General features: G+C 43.2%; 1 protein-coding gene across 1 annotated transcript; it reads left to right on the top strand.

The window, feature by feature from the left end:
• Positions 1 to 1,112: 1,112 nt before the first annotated feature.
• DCAF7 (DDB1 and CUL4 associated factor 7) lies at positions 1,113 to 18,245 on the top strand. The gene is made up of 7 exons (XM_064473555.1): positions 1,113 to 1,540; positions 7,780 to 7,938; positions 8,349 to 8,460; positions 9,532 to 9,650; positions 10,271 to 10,480; positions 11,068 to 11,185; positions 11,746 to 18,245. The coding sequence occupies exons 1-7, from the start codon at positions 1,403 to 1,405 to the stop codon at positions 11,916 to 11,918; spliced, it is 1,029 nt and encodes a 342-aa protein (XP_064329625.1). The 5' UTR covers positions 1,113 to 1,402; the 3' UTR covers positions 11,919 to 18,245.
• Positions 18,246 to 19,412: the final 1,167 nt, after the last annotated feature.

Here is a 19,412-nt window from a genome sequence, read left to right as displayed (position 1 = left end):
GATGCAGTTCAGGCTCAATAGCCATTTGCAAAAGCTATTCTACAATACCGGTCTGCTGCTGTTCACCTGCATATGAGAAACATCACAAACACACCTCTGGCAAAGATTACATCAAAGTCTTGCAGCAAGCAGGACTTCTGATGAGCACAGCTGTACCTAGAGCCCAGCCTACACGCCTTGCTGACGGGGACACAGCTCCTGCCCAAGCAGGACTGCTCCTTCAGGAGTGCTAGACCCAGTATTGCCTGTAAGGGATCCTGTAGGGCCCAAGAGGTGAGGACAGACCCCTTGCCCTCAGCACAGGGTTGAACCTGCCTCTCAGGGGCAGCAAGGGGGCTAAAGCCAGCCAGGGGCCCCTGCCCAGGCCCAGGCAGGCCCAGTCCCACAAAGGGGTTATTTAAACCCCGGGCCAGATCAGGTTTGGGCAGGCAGGGGTCAGGAGGCCTCCTCCCCGTGCGCTGCACCCGCGGAGCACCTGCGGCCGGTGCCAGCGCCGGGGGCACCCAGCCGGCCCTGCTGAGGGAGCCGGGCTACCGCGGGGGCTCCGGCCAGGCGCCGCGCCTCCGCCGGCCCTGCTCCAGGCAGGAGCGCCCTGGAAAGCCGATGCCCACCTGCACCCCTTCCCCCAGTGAGACGCCAGGCACACGCCAACTGCTGCTGCGTGCTGCCAAAAATAAAACCCCGTAATTAAGCTGCAGTTAATTAGAGACAAGCCCGTCCCCAACCGCCACTCAGCAGAGGTGGGACTCGAACGCGCGTCCCCTCCGTGTGCCTGAAGTGTCCCCCGCCCGCCACGGGCTGACGTGACTGACGCCGCTGCCAGCCAATCGGTTGTCAATAAGGGCTCAAGATCCCGCCTCGCGCCACTGCGACCCCTGGTAGCCAGTAAGATGTCGAGTACGAGCGTGGCCTCCCTCCGGGGCGGAGCCAAACGCAATGGTAGGTTATCCCAGCCAGAGGGTGAGCGTCTGTTTGGAATGAAGGGCAAAACGACCAATAGAGAACAGAAGACGGCCAAACGGACGGGACAATTACCCAATAGTTGCCCGAGGTTCTAAGTGACAGGCAGTACAGCCAACCCGCACCTCGTGGGCGGGGCTCCCCGCGTGGCTTCCGTTCCCGTTGTGTGAGGGGCCGGATCCCGAACGGCCTCCGCGCTGCTCCCGCTGCCGCCGGGCTCCGGGGCCGGGCCTGGGGGCCGTGCCGCGGCCTCCCCCGCTCCCCGCACCCCTGCGGCCTCGCTGCGCCCCGGCCGGGCGGCCGCGCTCCTCCCCAATCCCGGCCCGCTCCGCCACCCCGTCTCCTCAGCCGGGCCCGCCGCTCCCCTCCGGGCCCACCTCGGTCCCCCCCCGCGCCGAGCCCGCTGTCCCCCCGCGGCCCCGCCGCTGCCCTCGGCCCAGCCATGTCGTTGCACGGGAAGCGGAAGGAGATCTACAAATATGAAGCGCCCTGGACCGTGTACGCCATGAACTGGAGCGTCCGGCCGGACAAGCGGTTCCGTCTGGCGCTGGGCAGCTTCGTGGAGGAGTATAACAACAAGGTGGGGGGCGGCGGCGGCCGGGCCCGGCTGCACCGGCATCGGGCGGTGGGCTGGGGCGGGTGGAGGGGGAGGAGGGGGGCGGCCTCTTCATCCCGGCGGTTCGAGCGGCTCCCCACTCCTGGGCAGGGCCCGTGTGGCTGTCCTCGCTGGGGGGAGCAGGTACCTCGGTGCCCTCCTGGCACCGGGTGCTGTGCAGAGACTTCAGTACCCCCCGAAGTGGGTACTGGCGTAGATCCATTCTGGCTTCCTTCCTCCGGGTCCCCAGCTCTTGGGAGACGGAGGGTGGGAAAAGCCCTGGGTGCTGCTGCCGGCCGGGTCGGTCCCCCGGCTTGAGCACACCTGGTTTTTTCTCAGTATGAGAGAAAGTTTATGGCCAGGACTAAAGTTTGCACATAGTCAGGGTGTCCGAGACTGTGTTGGAAATGTGCTGGTTTTATATTTTCTTGCTAAGGAGGACTTCAGTGTGATAACTTTTTTTGTAAGTATATAAGCCACTTTCACTGATTCCTCAGTACCTTTACTTTTCTTTGAGAACAAGGGTGTAATGAGGCATGCGATTGTATCTTCAGCGTTTCCCTGCCACATACAAGCAGAGAACCTTATATTGGTAATAGAGACTACGTGTTCACCTCTCCAAACACTCGTGCAGTCATTTCTGAACAGGCTTTAATGTGCTCGTTTGATACAATGAATTCATAAAAATGGAAGAGGGATGAGGAAATGGGGGTAGCTACAGAGCATCCTGAACCTTGTGTGAAACTAAGATTTTGCAAATACAGCTTCGTGTGTTTATAGCGTGTGTGCTTTGTAGCTTTGTCAAGTTCTTTAATGGGTGTTGTAGAAGATATTGTCAGAAAGTTAGCGTTGCAGATTTGGGCTTTATGTGAGGACGTAGTAAGAGGGAGCGATGGTAAGGCAGGGGTGACATCTCTTATGGTGCTTAAATTACTGTGCTTGCTGCAGTCTTAGACATGATACTTCTACTGAGCGCTTTGTAGTTCAAGCAGTATGAGCGGCTGCATATGAGTTGTCTCCTTGTGCTGGTGAGCACTAGTGCAGTTCTGGGAGTACTGCTGGGGAAAGGCAGGTCCCTGAGCATGAAAAGTTTTAATTTGTTTAAAGACCAGCTTGAAAATGTTTTTGTAGTCTGTACTCTGAGAAGCAAGTCACAAACTTTCAAACAGTTTTCTGTTTACAGGCGCTAGAATTGGTTAATAAGTGCATATATGTTTGTTGCTTTTACCCCCTTAAGTTTGGGCCCTTCCCTGGGGTTGCTCTCCATTACAGCATGATCAGGTCTGCGTTTCAGTTCAGGCTTCAAGACTAACGCAGTTGAGTCAGCCCTTCTCTCTTCTACCCTTTACTCCACAGTTGTAGCAGACAGAAATTGTGGAAGAATATGTAAATTACTGCTGTCTGTAAATATTTCCTAGGGCTTCTCTTGACCTCTGAGCTTCAGGGATAACTATCCTGTTGACTTCAGTCCATATAAGCACCACATGCTATGAGGCCTATGTGGTGTAAAGAGCTGGAAACTAATGGTATGAGAATGAGATGCCACTCTGGATGCTGCTGCTGTAGAAACATAGATAATGTATGATTAAAAATTAGGCTTGTGCAATAAATGCAGTGAAACATAACCTTCACTTTGCTGAGAGGTTTTGTTGTGTGTCTCATGTTTCAAAGTGTGGGGTGGGGCTGTGGTTTTCTTGTTTGAAGCTTTTTTGTGGTGCTTTCAGTACAGCCTTCCACTGTAGGAAGACAGTAGGAAGAGAGCTGTCTTGGGTAATTGCGAGTTTTGTTATTGCTTAGAGTATTGATGATGTCCTTTTTACTTTGGGGACCTGAACAAGCTTGGGAGTGGTGTTTCATCTGCACTGTCTTTATGGTGTCTTACTATGACTCTTACAGCTTTTTTTAGGGGATACCGAAACATTCAGGGAATAGGCTCATGCTCCAGACTGGGAACTCTGGGACAGATACTGTATGGTTGTGCTAGGTGTGCACTAGTTGTAAACTCTTTCGGCTCCAGCTTCTGTCCTTGTAAGTGGAATAACTGAAGGAACAAAGGGAAAGAACTGAAGTTACCCTGTTTAAGTAGTCCATACCATTGTGCTGCGAAGGGTCTGGAGCAGTTGGTTTTATAGCCTGACTCCTGGGGTAAGCAGAAATTTAAGATTTTTACAGGGCATGTGTGAAAGCTTTGTCCTTCTATGTAATTTGCCCTTCACAGTTGAGATGTTTTACGTTGCCAGGTTCTGACATCAAAATACACTTATAGGTACAGTTGGCACTAATTAAAAGGATAATGAAAACTCATTTTCATTTCAGCTTTCTCTTTGCACTCATAATCTTTAGAGGTTTCTGACAAGCTTCAAACAACATTTCTGCTCCTGATGTTGCAACGGATTGTTTCAAATAACTGGCTTTCTTCCTTACCCTTAATATATATATTAAAAAAAAAAGTCTGGAATAACAATTCTAGCTTGCTTAAAATCTAACCAAATAGGTGAATATACCTTTTCCTTATTACTCTTCTGGTTTAGGGTTTCTTTTAAAAAGGTGCTTTTAAAAAGACTTAATGCACTGTTCGTTGCAGCAGAAGTGCTCACTGTGAGGGAATTATAGTGAAAGAAGGAGGAGAGATTCTTGTCTCATTTCTCTCTGTGATTTTCTGTTTCTGTAGTAATTACCAGAGCTTGAAGTACTTATGGGTTACATATATAAAATGGCTGTTTACACCTCTCTTTTACAGGGAACTCAAACCTATTGACTGCCAAACCCTAATTTACTGCTGCGCCCAATTCCCAGACTCTTCCAACCTCTGTCAACCCCCGCGCTAACAAGCTGTATAGCATACCAGAAAGCTAGTTGCCCAGAACTCTTTGAACCCCAAAGGAGTTTTGTTTCAGCTTGTACACCTTTGCTGATCAAATCACTGGTACAAGCAGAGAGATGACTTGCTGCGGTTGGAAGAGCTAAAATTATTTGGGGTAGTGTTTCCTGAACTCCTTGGATTAGGAAACTGCTGTCAGCCTTTGTAACGTCTCATGGATCACTGGCATAATGGGAGGGAATGGAGGTGGTCATGAATCTCATGGTTAACACTGTACCACAGGCTCATGACTATGGCTTCATGGATCAGGAATGATCTGTGGAATACATCAGGAAAGGCTGATTTTGGGATCTCTCTGCAAGACGAAACTGGAGTCAGTTTAGAAAACAGTAGAGGGTGGTGCTGTACACTGCTTGCTCCCGTTGCTGGAGCAGACTGGCAGGTTATGGCCACATGCTTCCCAGGCTGCCACCTTCTCCCGAGCAGTGCCTCGAATCAGAGAGCGTTCAGGGTGGTTGTTTTACCAGAGGGTCATTTTTTTCTGTAAGGTTTAGGAGTTGCAAAGAGAAACTGATTGCATTTTGAAGATTAACTGGTGCAGTGAGATCTTCCTGATTGTACATGACCCTAAAATAATAGTGAAATGTCTGTCTTGGTATTTACTAATTAGATTAAAGGGGTGTAGTGTTTTTAAAAGAAAAAAAGTGCTATAAACTTACTTCACTGTTGCTCAAACCATGCAAGAAAAAGAAGTAAGCTGTTACCAAAGTCTGCGTTGTTTAAAACTGTGTATGATTCTTTGGCATCATGTGGAGAAGAGACGTAATTTTACTACAATTTAAGGAATTTAAGGAAGTTATGGAATGCTGATTAAAGGTACTTCTTTACTCAGATGCACTGTTGCATTTAAGCCTTATATTGATAAAGGCTTGAATTATGATAGGAAAATCCACATCCAATTTTAGCATATCTTGATGTATTGGAGAAACAAATAATTATTTAGCTTCCCTAGCTACTGTCATAGCATGAATTGCTATGGAGATCAAACACACTGGTTCTCATTTTCCCACTGGAATAAGTTACGGGTAGATGTTCAGATTGAATCCAGACTGACAGTCACTTTCTTGTTAGCATCGCTTCAGTGTTATCTGGCTGGACTTCAGGTGCTCCTTTGTGCAGTAGCTGGCAGCAGCAAACCTTGCCTCACTTGCAGGAGGGAGAGACAGGGCTCTAATACAATCAGCATCCTGAAAATAATTCCAGCGATCCTTTTCCTGGTGTTCAGCCTGCACAAGAGGATGAATAGAGGGATTCTGTGATCGTTGTATGTGATCAAGTCCAAAGAGAAGAGTCACACCTTTGAATATGCGGCGCTAGGGAAGAATAGAGCTTCTCAAGCAGTATTTCTGCTTCTCCTGTCTCCAGGCAGACAGTGCCTCCTGCTCAGAGTTATCACAGGCTGCTGCCGGGTCTGACAATCGGTGTCAGACCTGATCTTCAGCAGTTGCCAGGAGCTCTGGTGTTGCTAATGCCATTTTTGTTCTCCAGCCTGCCCTGTGCCTAAAGATGTCAAAGATCACAAAGGTACTGGGTTGCTACGCAGTCATTGCTTTTTCTTCAGATCTGAGGAGGGGTTAACACAAAAATGCAGTGCAGGAACATATAAATCCACACTAATGAAAGTGGGTCCTTTGCTGTTTGAGGTTTGCTTCTGGTTATGAGTATGTTGATTGCTTTTTGTAGGCTCAATACGCTCATACTGAGCTGAAAACAGCATAAGCAAAGCAGAAGAAATGATTAGAGGTCGTTTGTCTTCTGATCCTGACCTTGCCACAAGATCTTCTATCACCAAGGACAATTTGCGTCCTTTGTAAAATCCGCTTAGTATTTCTGATCCCTAAAGGAGTTAGAAAGCTATTTGTCAATCACTTCAGAAGACTGGGAGATTCTTGATTCATACTGGAGTGTATGTAGTAGAATAAGGAGTAGCTGTAAAAAAGAGTGCAAGGAGGACAAATATACAGTTTTTAGAAGCATACTTGGATATGCCTTTTAGGGTTTGTTATGGGGTGAAAAGGATGGATTTTCTCACTGTGGTGAGGTTTGCATTTGTTAAGAGGGTCTCTAAATGGACTCATAACTGCTAATGTTATAGTTCAAGATCCACTGAAGCATTTGTTGATTTTTGTTATGTGGAAAAAATACGGTAGATTTCTGGTTTGGTTTAGTTTAGTTTAGTTTCTGATCTAGTTTAAATCTGTAGTTTATTAACTAAATTGCTTATCTCAGAATATTAGGGTTTTTACAGATAAACATTGTAGGAAAAGTCCATTAAGCCACTGTTTCCAGGATGAAGCTGCTGTGTGGAAAGTACTAGGAAGTTCCTGCCACGAGGAGCTTACAAACTAATGGTAGTGAGTTGCTCCCCATAATATTTGTGTTTGAACAGCTTTTAACACAGTGGGGCTTTCATCCTGTTTAGGTCTTGTAGTCACTGCTAGGTTAAACATACACTCCCAGCACCATATTGTTCTATGAACACTTTCTGACACGTCAATATTTTTCTAATAACATAATGTCTGGGACTTCAGGTGTTGTCATGACCAAGTTATGTGGAGATAGTTTCTTGTCTGCTCTGTCTTGCATCACTCTCACAACTGGGCAAGTTAGCCCTTCCCAGGGCCACGTTACTGTGCAAAAATCCTAATTTGGAATACAGTTACCTAGAATCTTCCAACAGACCTGCTTTCATGATCTTTTCACACAAAACACTTGAATAATTATTTAAATATTTTAGCTTCCCAGTTGTTTAAGGTTTGAATTCTGTTCTACTTTCTGACTCTGATGTGAATCTGTATCTTAATTTTGTGCACTTGTGACAGAACGGTTTGGTTAATGTGCTGCTGAAAACAGCGTGATAGCTTGCTGATGTGATCTGTCACAGTCTGCAGGGTTATGGCCAAGAGCCCCATGATAAGGGCTTTAATTGTGGGTGGTTATCATGCAAACTACAGCTCACCCTGCTCTCTGAAGATGACATTGTCAGCATCGGTTCAGTTAAAGATGACTTGGAATAATGTTTGTGCAGTTTAAGTCTGTGATTTAAACTAGGCTTTGCGATGTGGAATAGAGAAGGGTGGTCTGTAATCCTTTAGGATTGGATTCCAATTCGAGATCATCTTTTCAAAGTAAAGCACTGTGGTGATTATGTGTACTTCACTGCTTACATGCCTCAGCTAGGAAGCAAAGCTTTAACGATTTGTCATTCCATTGACATGATGGTCTTTTTATATTGTCCTTGAGGTTACAGAAGGTGTCCTTCTGTAATACACTCGATCTTAATGTTGTAATTATAAACAAGTATTTTGATAAAATGCTTTCTTTTAAATATGGCTTCCTACAGGTGCAGCTTGTTGGTTTGGATGAAGAGAGCTCAGAATTCATTTGCAGGAATACCTTTGATCACCCCTACCCTACCACAAAGCTTATGTGGATCCCAGACACCAAGGGAGTATATCCAGACCTGTTGGCAACCAGTGGTGACTATCTGCGAGTGTGGAGAGTGAGTAAATCCTCCTTAGAAAAAGATAAACCATGATATTAATTGTGTTGCTTATTGATCTCTTCTTTTTTTATGAATTTTTTTTTAAAGTGAGTTACTGTCCTTGCCAGGTGTCTTGCCCTTGCTACATTGTGGAGGCTAAGGCATAAAATCAAGTCAGAGCACTTGATAATTTGTTTTCTTAACTGCAATAATGTGACTAAATATGAAGACTGTAGAAGAAGCAGAATTATGATGCTAGTTGCTGTTTAAATCACCTTATTGAAGACAGAGGTGGTGATTGTCCAGAGCTTTAGGATGTAAAGCTGAGAGGAAAGAAACCTGGGATTAACACCTTATGTGTTGGAAGTGCAAGTGGAACAAGTCATGTGATGTTGCTATTTAAGTCAGGTGTTTCACTTTTTCTAAAGGTGGGTGAAACAGAGACCCGGCTGGAGTGTTTGCTGAACAATAACAAGAACTCTGATTTCTGTGCTCCACTAACATCATTTGACTGGAACGAAGTGGATCCTTACCTTCTAGGTGAGACTGACAAAACATTACATTTTCAGCATAGAAAAAAATAATGCTTTTGAACTTAGTCTGGTGAAGCCTGGGCTCTGACTGGCTGCTGTGTCATTGCACGTCACTGGTTAATTTGATAACTAAATAGTGGTCAAACTTCTACGTTCTAGAAACTGCCATGTCTTAGGTTAAAAATAAAATAAAAAATTAAAAAAAGAGCAGCTCCTGGAGACTTTTTTGCACGGAAAGGAGCGCTGTCCGGGACAGAATGGGTCGCTTGGGTTGGATTAGGGGTGTTCCTTATTTGCAGATGGGGAGTCTCAGTCTTCAGAGCTGGTGAGCGATTGTTGTAGTGCTAAGTAATGATGTAAATGAACTCCGCTTATTTCAGTGTGTTCTGGAGTGGACAGAAAACTATATACCAAGTTTTATCTTTTGTGAAGCCATTTCAGCAGCAGGAGTAAAGCCAGGAGCCCGTAATTCAGTTGGAGGAGGGGGCTGAATGCTTAAGGTTTAATTATAGCCTGTGGGACAAATTGTGAATCCGAGATGACTGATCCAGCAGAGGTTTCCCAGAAGAGTACAGCCATTTATGTCAGGGGGATTTGCCCACAGATTAACAGTGATAATGTGTCTTAGTAATTATTTACTACATGATTTATTTTTTGTGTTGCATCTCTCATCTCTTAAGAGCTTTACTGCTAGCCCCACCTTCAGTCCACAGAAGCAATCAATTAAGAATAATATGCTGTCGCAACACTACGATTGAATTTTGGTTTTGACATGCACATGAGGCTTACAGGATAGGAGAGTTCATCTCAGCATTGCATCAGGCTTCTGAATAGATTGAAGTAGACATGAGCTATTTGCACTTTATTCCTGTGTGGAAGACTATTTCTTCAGCTAAAAGGTTTGGGTCATTTAAATGCATGGTGGACTGTTAGCTGTTTGACATTCTTGACTTTAATTGTATGCTGTTCTTCTAGCTATTTTGATCTGTAGATGTCAGAGGATATTACATTAATCCATTAAGTGATTAAATCATCTGTGAGAATATTAATTTTGCTAACAGAAATGTTTTTGTTTCAGGTACCTCTAGTATTGACACAACCTGCACTATTTGGGGTCTGGAGACAGGACAGGTTCTGGGAAGGGTAAATCTGGTCTCTGGCCACGTGAAGACCCAGCTTATTGCACATGACAAAGAGGTGACAGCTTTTTTTGATTGTTTACATTGCATATTTTTTAGGCAGTAGAAAAGGAACAGAACTTTTCTGTTCCCCACCTTTTTCCTGAAAAATCTAATAATCCAAAAAGATAAGTTATCTGAGATTAAGATATATGGTTTTGAGTTCCAAACTAAAACTACAGCATTGGCTATCAAAGCTACTCTGTTTACTCATCGTAGAATCTGGATTTGAGAATATGCTTGTTTTACTCGATTATGCCCCACAATACTTTAGAAAAATGAGGTAAACATCAAACTGGAATTGAAATCAACTGCATATCAAAGGCAATAAACAACTTGCAAGATTCTTTCATTTTAACATAACACTACTTTTCAGCAATTAATATTAAAAAAATCTGAGTCTGGGAAATGGATATGTTTCAATGAATGGTCTTATAACAATGTAACCCTCTTAGGGTTTTTTTCCCCTCGTTTTGGCAAGTGTAATAACTAAAAACTTGCTAGGAACATCAAGTATTGGACAGAATATGTTGCAGCTAGATCTGCTATCTATATGTAAGATCCATTTTAGAGCAAATTAGGAGGCAGTGTGCTCACTAAAACTAAGGTTATGTTTTTCTCTGTCCTGTTACTGAGCAGGTGTATGACATAGCATTTAGCCGTGCAGGTGGTGGGAGAGATATGTTCGCTTCAGTTGGTGCAGATGGCTCGGTGAGGATGTTTGATCTCCGTCATCTGGAACACAGCACCATAATTTATGAGGACCCACAGCACCATCCATTGCTGCGTCTCTGCTGGAATAAGCAGGATCCCAACTATCTTGCTACAATGGCCATGGATGGCATGGAGGTAAGGCGGCAGCTCATCTTCTGGGGGTGCCAGTGTGGCTCAGTAGTAATTAGTACTTGGTTCTTTAAAGTAAGTGGGAAGTATCAGCACCTGTGCTGGAGTATGATTAAGGACCAATTCTTAGTGCACTAACTTCAGTAGGAGCAAAAAAAGTAACTTGGCATTATAAACTTGAAGATCTCTATGACTTGTATATAATTCAGCTGTGTTTTAAGAGGGGTCTGTGAGCCTGTCAGACAACAGTTTTCACATGAAATCTTAACTGCAAGTGTTTTAGTCACCTTATTCTTTCTTGGTTGCGTGCACGAGGTGGTGTATCTTGGTTTGTCCCTTCTGCTGCTTCAGGGAAGCATAATTTGTTTGCCCTTGTTGCATAACTCGCAAGCCCTCCCTGTGAGGTCTGACTCTTTTTGAGACACACTAACCAGCTAGAAGCTATTCTTTGAGAACAGTATTTGCTTACCAACCGCATCCTTTAGGAAAGGGCTGTATTTATAGCCTTGACTCAAGACTTGTTTTTTCTGAGGAATCAATAAAGAAAATATGCAAGTTATTAATTTAGTTGTTTTTTTTGTTTGTTTCTGAAGGTTGTGATTCTAGATGTCAGAGTTCCCTGCACTCCTGTTGCCAGGTTGAACAACCACAGGGCATGTGTAAATGGAATTGCTTGGGCACCTCATTCTTCCTGCCACATTTGTACAGCAGGTAAGTGTGAGCCATCCCTATCCTGCTGTGGTGGATCTCTGAGTCTTTCACTGCATTTGCAAAATCCTCTCTCCCCAAAAGTTTATGTATATAAATGATGTCTCTGATATCTCATACTCTGCCTGCCAAAAGGCTAAAGAATACCTGCAGTTTAGAACCCCTTTATTAATGACTCTCCTAAAATTTTAATGGAAATAGACACATACTGGAGCTTATCGTGTGGAAGTAGCAAGCCTGGTGCCCAAACTGTGCATCTGCTTTGGCTAGGCTATATTATTTTAATGCTCCTTATCGTTTTTTTGCAATCTAGTTCTTAAATGTTTCCAGTTGATAGAAGTTCCACTGATCATTTCTTTTTCAACTCTGTCCTTAATAATGTATAATGATTCAAGCTTACTTTTTTAGAGCATAGTGGTATTATTTTCTTTTGGCTTGAATACTTTTCAGGACTGCAACAGCCATATCCCATATGGCTTCTTGGACTATACGCTTGCTGGTAGTCATGTACAGAGGTTTCGTTATACCTTGATTCTACTTAGGCTTTCCTCTTGCTCTTGCAGCGGATGACCATCAGGCTCTCATCTGGGATATCCAGCAAATGCCTCGTGCCATTGAGGACCCTATCTTGGCCTATACAGCAGAGGGAGAAATCAACAATGTACAGTGGGCATCAACTCAGCCAGACTGGATAGCTATCTGCTACAACAACTGCCTGGAGATTTTGAGAGTGTAACATTACTGCTTCATGCCAGATTGAGGCAGGGCTGTATAATTTCCCCTCCCCTCTAAAGTAAGAACGACACAAGTCAAGTGGCCAGTATCTGTTGTTGCTTTGCATCTACTGTTAGAAGAAATTTTTACAAGAATCCATGGCAGGTGTCTCCTGTCTCTCCAAGACTCTAAAATGCAGAGACGTGCTGAGCCTCTTGGACCTTCTGGGTTCTGGTTTTCTTTTTTTTTTTTTGCTTTCCTCTCAGTTAAAGTTCTGTATATTTGTTTGTTGACTGTATTAATAAGCTTGCAGGCTTTTAAGTTGCTGCATCTGTCCATGTGTTTGTCAGCCAGCTGAGGCAGCACATTCAACTAGCTTAATAGATGCAAGTGCAAAACAAGGTGGGGAAAAAGACACTGATGTTACCAGCCACCTTGGCAGGAATCTTTATCATTCCTGTTGTTGCTGCCTCTAAATTGTTTAAACATTTGTATGTTTTTTATATATTGGGCTACCTTTCTATTGAGTAAGGTTTTTCTCCCTAATTCTTACTTTTGATATGTGATCCACTTCCATATGCCCAAAGCAGGATCTGTTCGTTGATACAAATCACAGTAACACTGCAGGCTCCCTGGCAGTAAAGGCCTGCCAGAATTAACTGTTGCCTTGGCTCTCTATACCTGGTTACCTGGGCAGAATTTTCTGGTGCTGTGAAGTACAAATACTTGTTGCACAATTTCTTTACATTTTTCTGATGCTAGTGGCAGTTGTTACTATGGTAGGCCTTATTTTTAAATTATAACTGAATTTGTGTGTATCCTGCAGTTGTGTTAGCTAACAGAACGGTAATAGGTTTTGGAAAGAAGATACGTGCATGACTTAATCTCGCAGGAGGTAAACAACTCCTGAAAAAATGTGATTTGTAGTGGACTTGGGACTGATGCTTCCAATCAAATTATTTCCCCTCGGAAGACTTGCTATCTAAATCAAAATAAAATGGTTTCACACTTTGTAGCTTGCTTGATTGGCAAATAATATGAGCAAGATTTTGTGGTTAGCCTGTACCTTGGAGCTTCTTTGCGTTTGGCCTGTGTTCCTGGGAGTTCTTGAAAGGAGTGCAAAGCAATCTTTTTTTCTGAAGTATATTTGCTTTGTACTGTCAGGTCTTGTTGAATGAGTGAGATGAGTTGGAAAAGCTGATCCGCTATCCAAATGAAACCTGTTTCTCTGAAAGAAATTATTCCCTAATGTAATGCTCAAAGACGGATTTAAAAGGAAAGAAACTGTGCCATCGAGGCTAAGGTTTGGCACTTATCATCCTCATACCTTTTGGGGATGTGCCCAGGGGCTTCCGTTTCTGTTTTGAATAGTGGATTGCGCTACAGTAGTACTTTTCAGTCAAAGCTGAATGGATTAGGCAAGATAAAAATCTTTGCTGATAACCTAGCTGCTCGGATGAATGCTCCGCAGTACTCTCCCAATGAAGACATGACAACCGTAGCTGGTCTGTAAGGGTATACCAGCTGAGTTTTCATGTAAATGTCAGAAACTATCAAAATTGTCTTTCTGCCTAATGAGCGTTCACCTGCAACTGGAGGCAGCATTATAAATAGTAGGACCCTGGCAAACTCGAGTCTTGTCAGTTTATGCAGGAAAGGCAAGTCGGGAAAAGCGATTGCTGTGAAACAGTGAAGCTGACACTGAAAGTGCTGTCAAATACAGAACAGAATTTGAAAAGTTTTGTCATTCTGGACATACAGAAATGTTCTTCTACAGGCTGCTTCTCAACACAGAGCTCAGAAAAGCACTGCCTTGTGAATTTGATAGGAATTCATCAGGGACAGCTTTATTCCATCACCCCTTTTAATACTGGAGAACCACGAGACTCCCAACACAGTTCAAGCTCATGTTTTGTGAATGACATTCAGTGTTTAGTTGTGGGATTTTTGACAGAAAGCTTGATTTGACTTGAAGGTCAGTTTTTCTTGGCAGCTGTGCTGAGGGTAGTGTGTTCCACAGGCAGGTTTGATCTAGATGTCAGGACAGCATTAGCCAAACAATTAGGTTATCACTTTTTACAATACCACTGCATCTTAAACTGGAAAATACTTCTGCAGAATGAAGTGAAAATTAGGATTTTCTTAGCAGAAGCATATAATGGCATTCACAGCTTTCGATGCTCATATAAAAACATGTACACAGGCTTGTCATATACTGTTTAATTATAAACGGTAGGCATAATATGCTATGTTACTAAAAGGGAACTCCCTGTAATATTAGTACTTTCTGTAGTCCCCCTTATGCTTCAAAGTCTCATTCTTGTATAGATGGCATGAGTAAAAGATGAATGCATCTGTTGCTTAGCTTAAACATGCATCTTTTGCAACTGTAGAATTGTGCTTTAAAAAAAAGACATAAGATGGTTTAGTTGAAAGCGAAGTCACTAAAAGACTCAGTAGGCTATACTAAATGGCAAATGTGGTTTATTCCTAGAGGAATACAATCTGTTACACTAAGATGAATAGAAGAGAGTACGTGTAAAGGGGCTAATGGTCTGAATAGCCAGGTAGCTTTTGCTCCTGTCGGAAAACAATCCTGTTAGGAAGATGAAGAGAATACAGTGTCAGTCCTTCCATCCATAAAATTGCTTGAAGTTCATTTGTGGAATTGGGTACTCGTTCCAAACTTGTCAAAGGCAAGTGAAGCAATCTTGTAGGCTCCAGTGGACTCTAAATAAAGCCTATATCCTGTTTGTTTAGGCAGTTGGGGTACCTTCTGGATCTACAGCATATTGCTTTGGGCATAATCCATTGTCATTCTTCATATGAAATTACATTTGAAATCACTAGAGGCTGTTTTGGAACAGGGAAATGCTACTTAAAATAGCTTATTTTCAAAGCAGCCACTTGAAAGGTTAATGACTGAAGAGAGATGAAAATTCTCATGGGTGAGATGTTCTGTAGTGTAAATGGCACTTCCATATAGAGAAGGAAGGGAGAGACTTTGGTGCCCTTTTGCCAGCACCTGCTGACACAGTGGCAGGGAACTGTCTACTTGCTGGTTCAGGTTTATTTGCAAGATAAAATAAAACCCTGAGAGACTTGTCACTGTAGCCTGTGAATCAGAAGATATAGATTATCATATTTCACCTGCTTAACATTCAATTATGTTGGGTGTAAAGCCCCCAGAAGCATTATTTTCTCCAGAGTTTGTGAAAATAAATACTTCGACATTTGATCTCAATTATTTTGTGTTACTGCACAAGAAGAGATGAGAGCAACTGCTTTCAAATGCCTCATATCCCTTGAGTATAAAGTAACACTAAGGGAAAAGGCTGAGCATCAGTGAGGTTAGCAAAGCAGAAATTCACGTTATTCTTGGTACAGGCAAGACTGATTCTGGGACAGAAATACTTTGCTCTGACTTAAATAGTTCTGTATCACTTCTCCAGTTAATTAGTTCAAGATACTAAACTATTGTTTGGTTATGTTCTGTTTAAACCAAGCTTTCCATAGATTCTTTCCTCCTTGTGGACAACCTGTTGCCAGTATATTGGCACTCAACCAGGATCATGTAAAACTCATTAGTGAGGTGAAAACGTACAGAAAACAAGTTGGATGTCAAATTAGTGTGTAATATGCCAACTCTGTTAATTGTCTAAATGAAATGGGCTGTGGTAGGTTGCATCCATGGGAATTGTACTTCTGTGCGCAGGGATTTAAAAGGCAAGGATTTGAGTGCTTTGACAATCTATTTAGAAAGAAAACAGTGGTTTCAAAGAACGATATGAAAGGGGACCAATAATACAGGTTGTTCCTTATGGAACCTTGAAATGTACTTAACGGGGGAGGCATTGCCTCTCATAAGTCAAAGTTAATGATCCTTTCAAAACTTAGCTGTAATTACTCTCTGAATGTTCTGGATAATAGTAAAAAGATCTATTTTTGCCTGGTGTTGCAATGAGAAAGCTGCATCAGGCTTGACTGTAGATCACTGCCTGCCAGAGACTAGGTGAGGGGAGGAGTCCAGTATATTGGAATTCACAGATGCTCTTGTGCTTGTTTTAAATATAAATGAAGAAAGCTGAGTGTGTCTGTTTTGTTCTCTTGCAGATGGCACTTTAACGAGTATATTTTTGGTAAGATTAGGGGGAGAGTCATCTTTTCCTCAGCCCTTTTATGGTAGGCATTTGTCTGTGTTTTGTATAAAATGTTAAATACAACAGTCATGGAAATCCTAAGCTGGCTATGGTTGTCAGTATCTAGTGCACCCTCATCTGTTTCTACTGAACACCAAAAACGTGAGCACTTGACAGTACTGTTAAACTGAAGCTCTGTATTCTGAGACTGACACAATCTTGCAAGGCCAACCCAAGCAATGTAGTGCTGCTCGTCACCCAGAGCGTCCCTTTGCAGTGTTTGGGAATCCTCTTTTCTACCGTCTGAACATCATGGCAGTAGTGGCAGGTTGGTTGTGTAAAGATGCAGCTGGATTCTTTGGATAACTTATTTTTACGGTAGAAAAAAAAAGCAGCTGCTGTCTCTGAATTCACACAGCCTAAATTCTTGAACTTGTCCTTATGTCGGTGCTGTTTTAACTCTTTCAGGACATGCTGAAAAGGGTGAAGGGCAGCAAGGGTAAGCTCTTGGGTCAACAGACTGCACAGTTACAGTTCCATCGAAGTACTGAAGGGTTCAGTCTTCCCGCTGCTGCTTAGCAAATGGTCCTGCCACCTCAAACCCACGCTGTGTTATCCTGCCAGTTAACAGAAGTGTTCTCATGCACGTTTCCTGCTTTCTACTGTCAGACCAATATTGCAGAGCAGGCCTGTATGTATTGTAGAGCGGACATTTAAAAGGAGGTGTCCAAAATCAGCCCCGGAATGTGCAAGGTACTGTCAGCAATGTCCCTGTTTCTCGATCTTTGCAGAGAATCCAGGGAGTTAATTGTACGTGGCACTTAAAGAGCACTTTCTCATACTTAGAGATGCAACTGCATTTCCCCCTGCTTACCCGAGAAGAATCAGAAGTGTCTCATTCTCAAGGGTTTTGAGAGGAGTTTAGCATACTCCTGACTCTTTTTATTTTTTGGAAGAGATCTCCAGAACTTCCGATCAGCACCTTTCCCCAGCACTAAAAAACAGTAATTAAAAATGCAACTGAATGCATCACTGAATGCTCATCTAGCAATTCATGGCAGACTCCAGTCTCAAAGGCGCTTGTGAGGCTTGCTTGCTGCTGCCTGATTTCAGATGATAACTTTGTCTGCCAGGTATCTCTGTGGCCTCTTGTGCAACCTCTGATGCTCAGCGTCAAGCTTAGAATTTCCAGAATCGTAAAAATAAAAAAAAAAAAGTGTAGCTTCCATCAAGTGTTTATTTCTTTTCAGAAAATCTAACAAATGAAGAAATAAGCTATTCCCTGAAAAAAATACTGTGGCCATGAGTAGCTGTAAGCCTGTGTCCAGCTCCGATCCCTTGGAGTTTGCTTTCCTGTTTGCAAGACGTGTGAGGCTCAAGTCTCCTCTGTTAGAGATGAGGATCAGTCTGTCAAATCTGAACAAAGGCAGAAATGCAAGAACCAGTGAACTAAAGAGTCCTAGTACAGCTGAGAAGCGATGCGTTGCTTTTTCTGACAACCTGGTAAATATGAATTATGAAATCTACTATTTAAAAGGAACCCTTTTTTTTTAAACTTGGGTTGCTAGCAGTGTAAAATGTAATTTAAATCTGTTGCGCCGAAGCATTTTTTTGTTACCAATAGTCAAGTAGGAGATGTTTACTTTTAATGTGTGTTTTCCCTTCTGCTCTTCCCATTCACGGTCCCATTGTGGTAATTTCCTGAAGGTGTAATCTTTGTAGCATGATTGTACAAACATCCATATGAGATTCCTGACTTCTTGTTCTTACTAAAATATGTTAAAGCAATAGTAGTTTTACCTCTGTCCTCCTTTTCTCCACCTTCCGCATTGAGATTTGCAACTTCGCTACTATACTGTCCTAGAGGAATCCTAGTATCCTGCTATTCAGCAGACATATGTTGTTGACATGGATAACTGCAGTGTCCCTATATTCCTTTATTTTTATGGAGAAAATACAAAAGGTTTTGTTACAATGGATTTTAACACCTGAGTCATGAAACCATATTGTTGAAACTCTGTAAATTTTAAGGCAATTTTCTGAAATCGCTTGAAAGTGGAATGTTGCATCCTTTTATGCTATTTCCTGCTTCCTATGTAGTTTTATTCAGATTTTTTAACCTTCTTTCTAAGTTTCAGCCTCCTGTGTATTAGGTACAGTATTTTCTGCCTTTCATACTTTGTAATAAAAATGGAACATTTGTAGATTGACTGCAGTTCACTGTGTGGTGAGTTAAAAACTGGTACATGTAGGTGAGCGGGGAACTCTTTCAAGTAGGCTTCATGTATCCTGTATGAAGTTTATTGCTGTAAAAGGGAGGGTGATTGCATTGTCTTGCCTCACCAATACACTGGTGACATGTATTTGTCTCTCACCCTAGTGATACCCAAACAAACTTTAATTCTAGCAACTCTAAGTTGCAAGTTACCCTGAATAATTATATTTTTAGAAACCCAGTCACAACAGAACTTGGTTAATATTTAAAGTACACCTGCATTTACTTTCTTAAAACAAAGCTACTGTGTGGTCCCTGTACACTAGTGGTGTTAGTGCTTGTTTCCGACTTCTTTGCACAGTGCTTGTGCCCTACACAACAAATGGTGATTATCTGCCTGCATGGGTTTGGTTTTTAAGATGAGGGGAAGATGCTCAGGGGACTGGAGCATCTCCCTTGTGAGGAAAGGCTGAGAGACCTGGGTCTGTTCAGCCTGGAGAAGAGAGGAATGAGGGGGGATCTCATCAATACCTATAAATATCTGAAGGGCGGGTGTCAGGGGGATGGGGCCGGGCTCTTTTCAGCGGTGCCCAACGCCAGGCCAAGGGGCCACGGGCACAAGCTGGGACACGGGAAGTTCCCCCTGGACATGAGGACAAACCCCTTCCCTGTGCGGGTGCCAGAGCAGGGGCACAGGCTGCCCAGAGAGGCTGTGGGGTCCCTTCCCTGGAGACATTCACCCCCCGCCTGGACGCGGCCCTGTGCCCCTGCTCTGGGGGCGCCTGCTTGAGCAGGCGTGGGACGGCGTGAGCTCTAGAGGGCCCTTCCAACCCCCACCATTCTGAGAGTCTGATTATATATTTTTTTTAATTCAAATAATTGGTCTCTAAGGCTTTTTGAATGCAGGCAAATTGAAGACAAAGCAGTTAGGCACTATTTAGCTTCTAAGCCTCTTCTGTGTATGGTTGACCTCTGTTAAAGGGCGTTTTCTTTAGTGGCTCAGTCACTGGTGTCGTAGCTAGAGCTAGGACCTAGAGGGGAATAGGGTGGCACAACTTGGAAATTTGTTTCTACCTTAGACCTTGGTGAGCAGGACTGATGACTTCAGTATTTAGATTAATTCTAGTTCAGCTAAACTGTTGTCTGACAACACTGGATTACT

The sequence above is a fragment of the Phalacrocorax carbo genome, chromosome 25 (genome assembly GCF_963921805.1).
Source record: "Phalacrocorax carbo chromosome 25, bPhaCar2.1, whole genome shotgun sequence".
NCBI lineage: Eukaryota > Metazoa > Chordata > Aves > Suliformes > Phalacrocoracidae > Phalacrocorax > Phalacrocorax carbo.
This window is presented reverse-complemented; position numbering and strand designations above follow the sequence as displayed.

Excerpts from the sequence above, each read along its gene's own strand:
- DCAF7 (XM_064473555.1), top strand. The coding sequence starts at position 1,403 with ATGTCGTTGCACGGGAAGCGGAAGGAGATCTACAAATATGAAGCGCCC. Across the intron at positions 9,651-10,270 it reads TTATTGCACATGACAAAGAG|GTGTATGACATAGCATTTAG; the intron begins GTGACAGCTTTT and ends GTTACTGAGCAG. Across the intron at positions 11,186-11,745 it reads CTGCCACATTTGTACAGCAG|CGGATGACCATCAGGCTCTC; the intron begins GTAAGTGTGAGC and ends TTGCTCTTGCAG.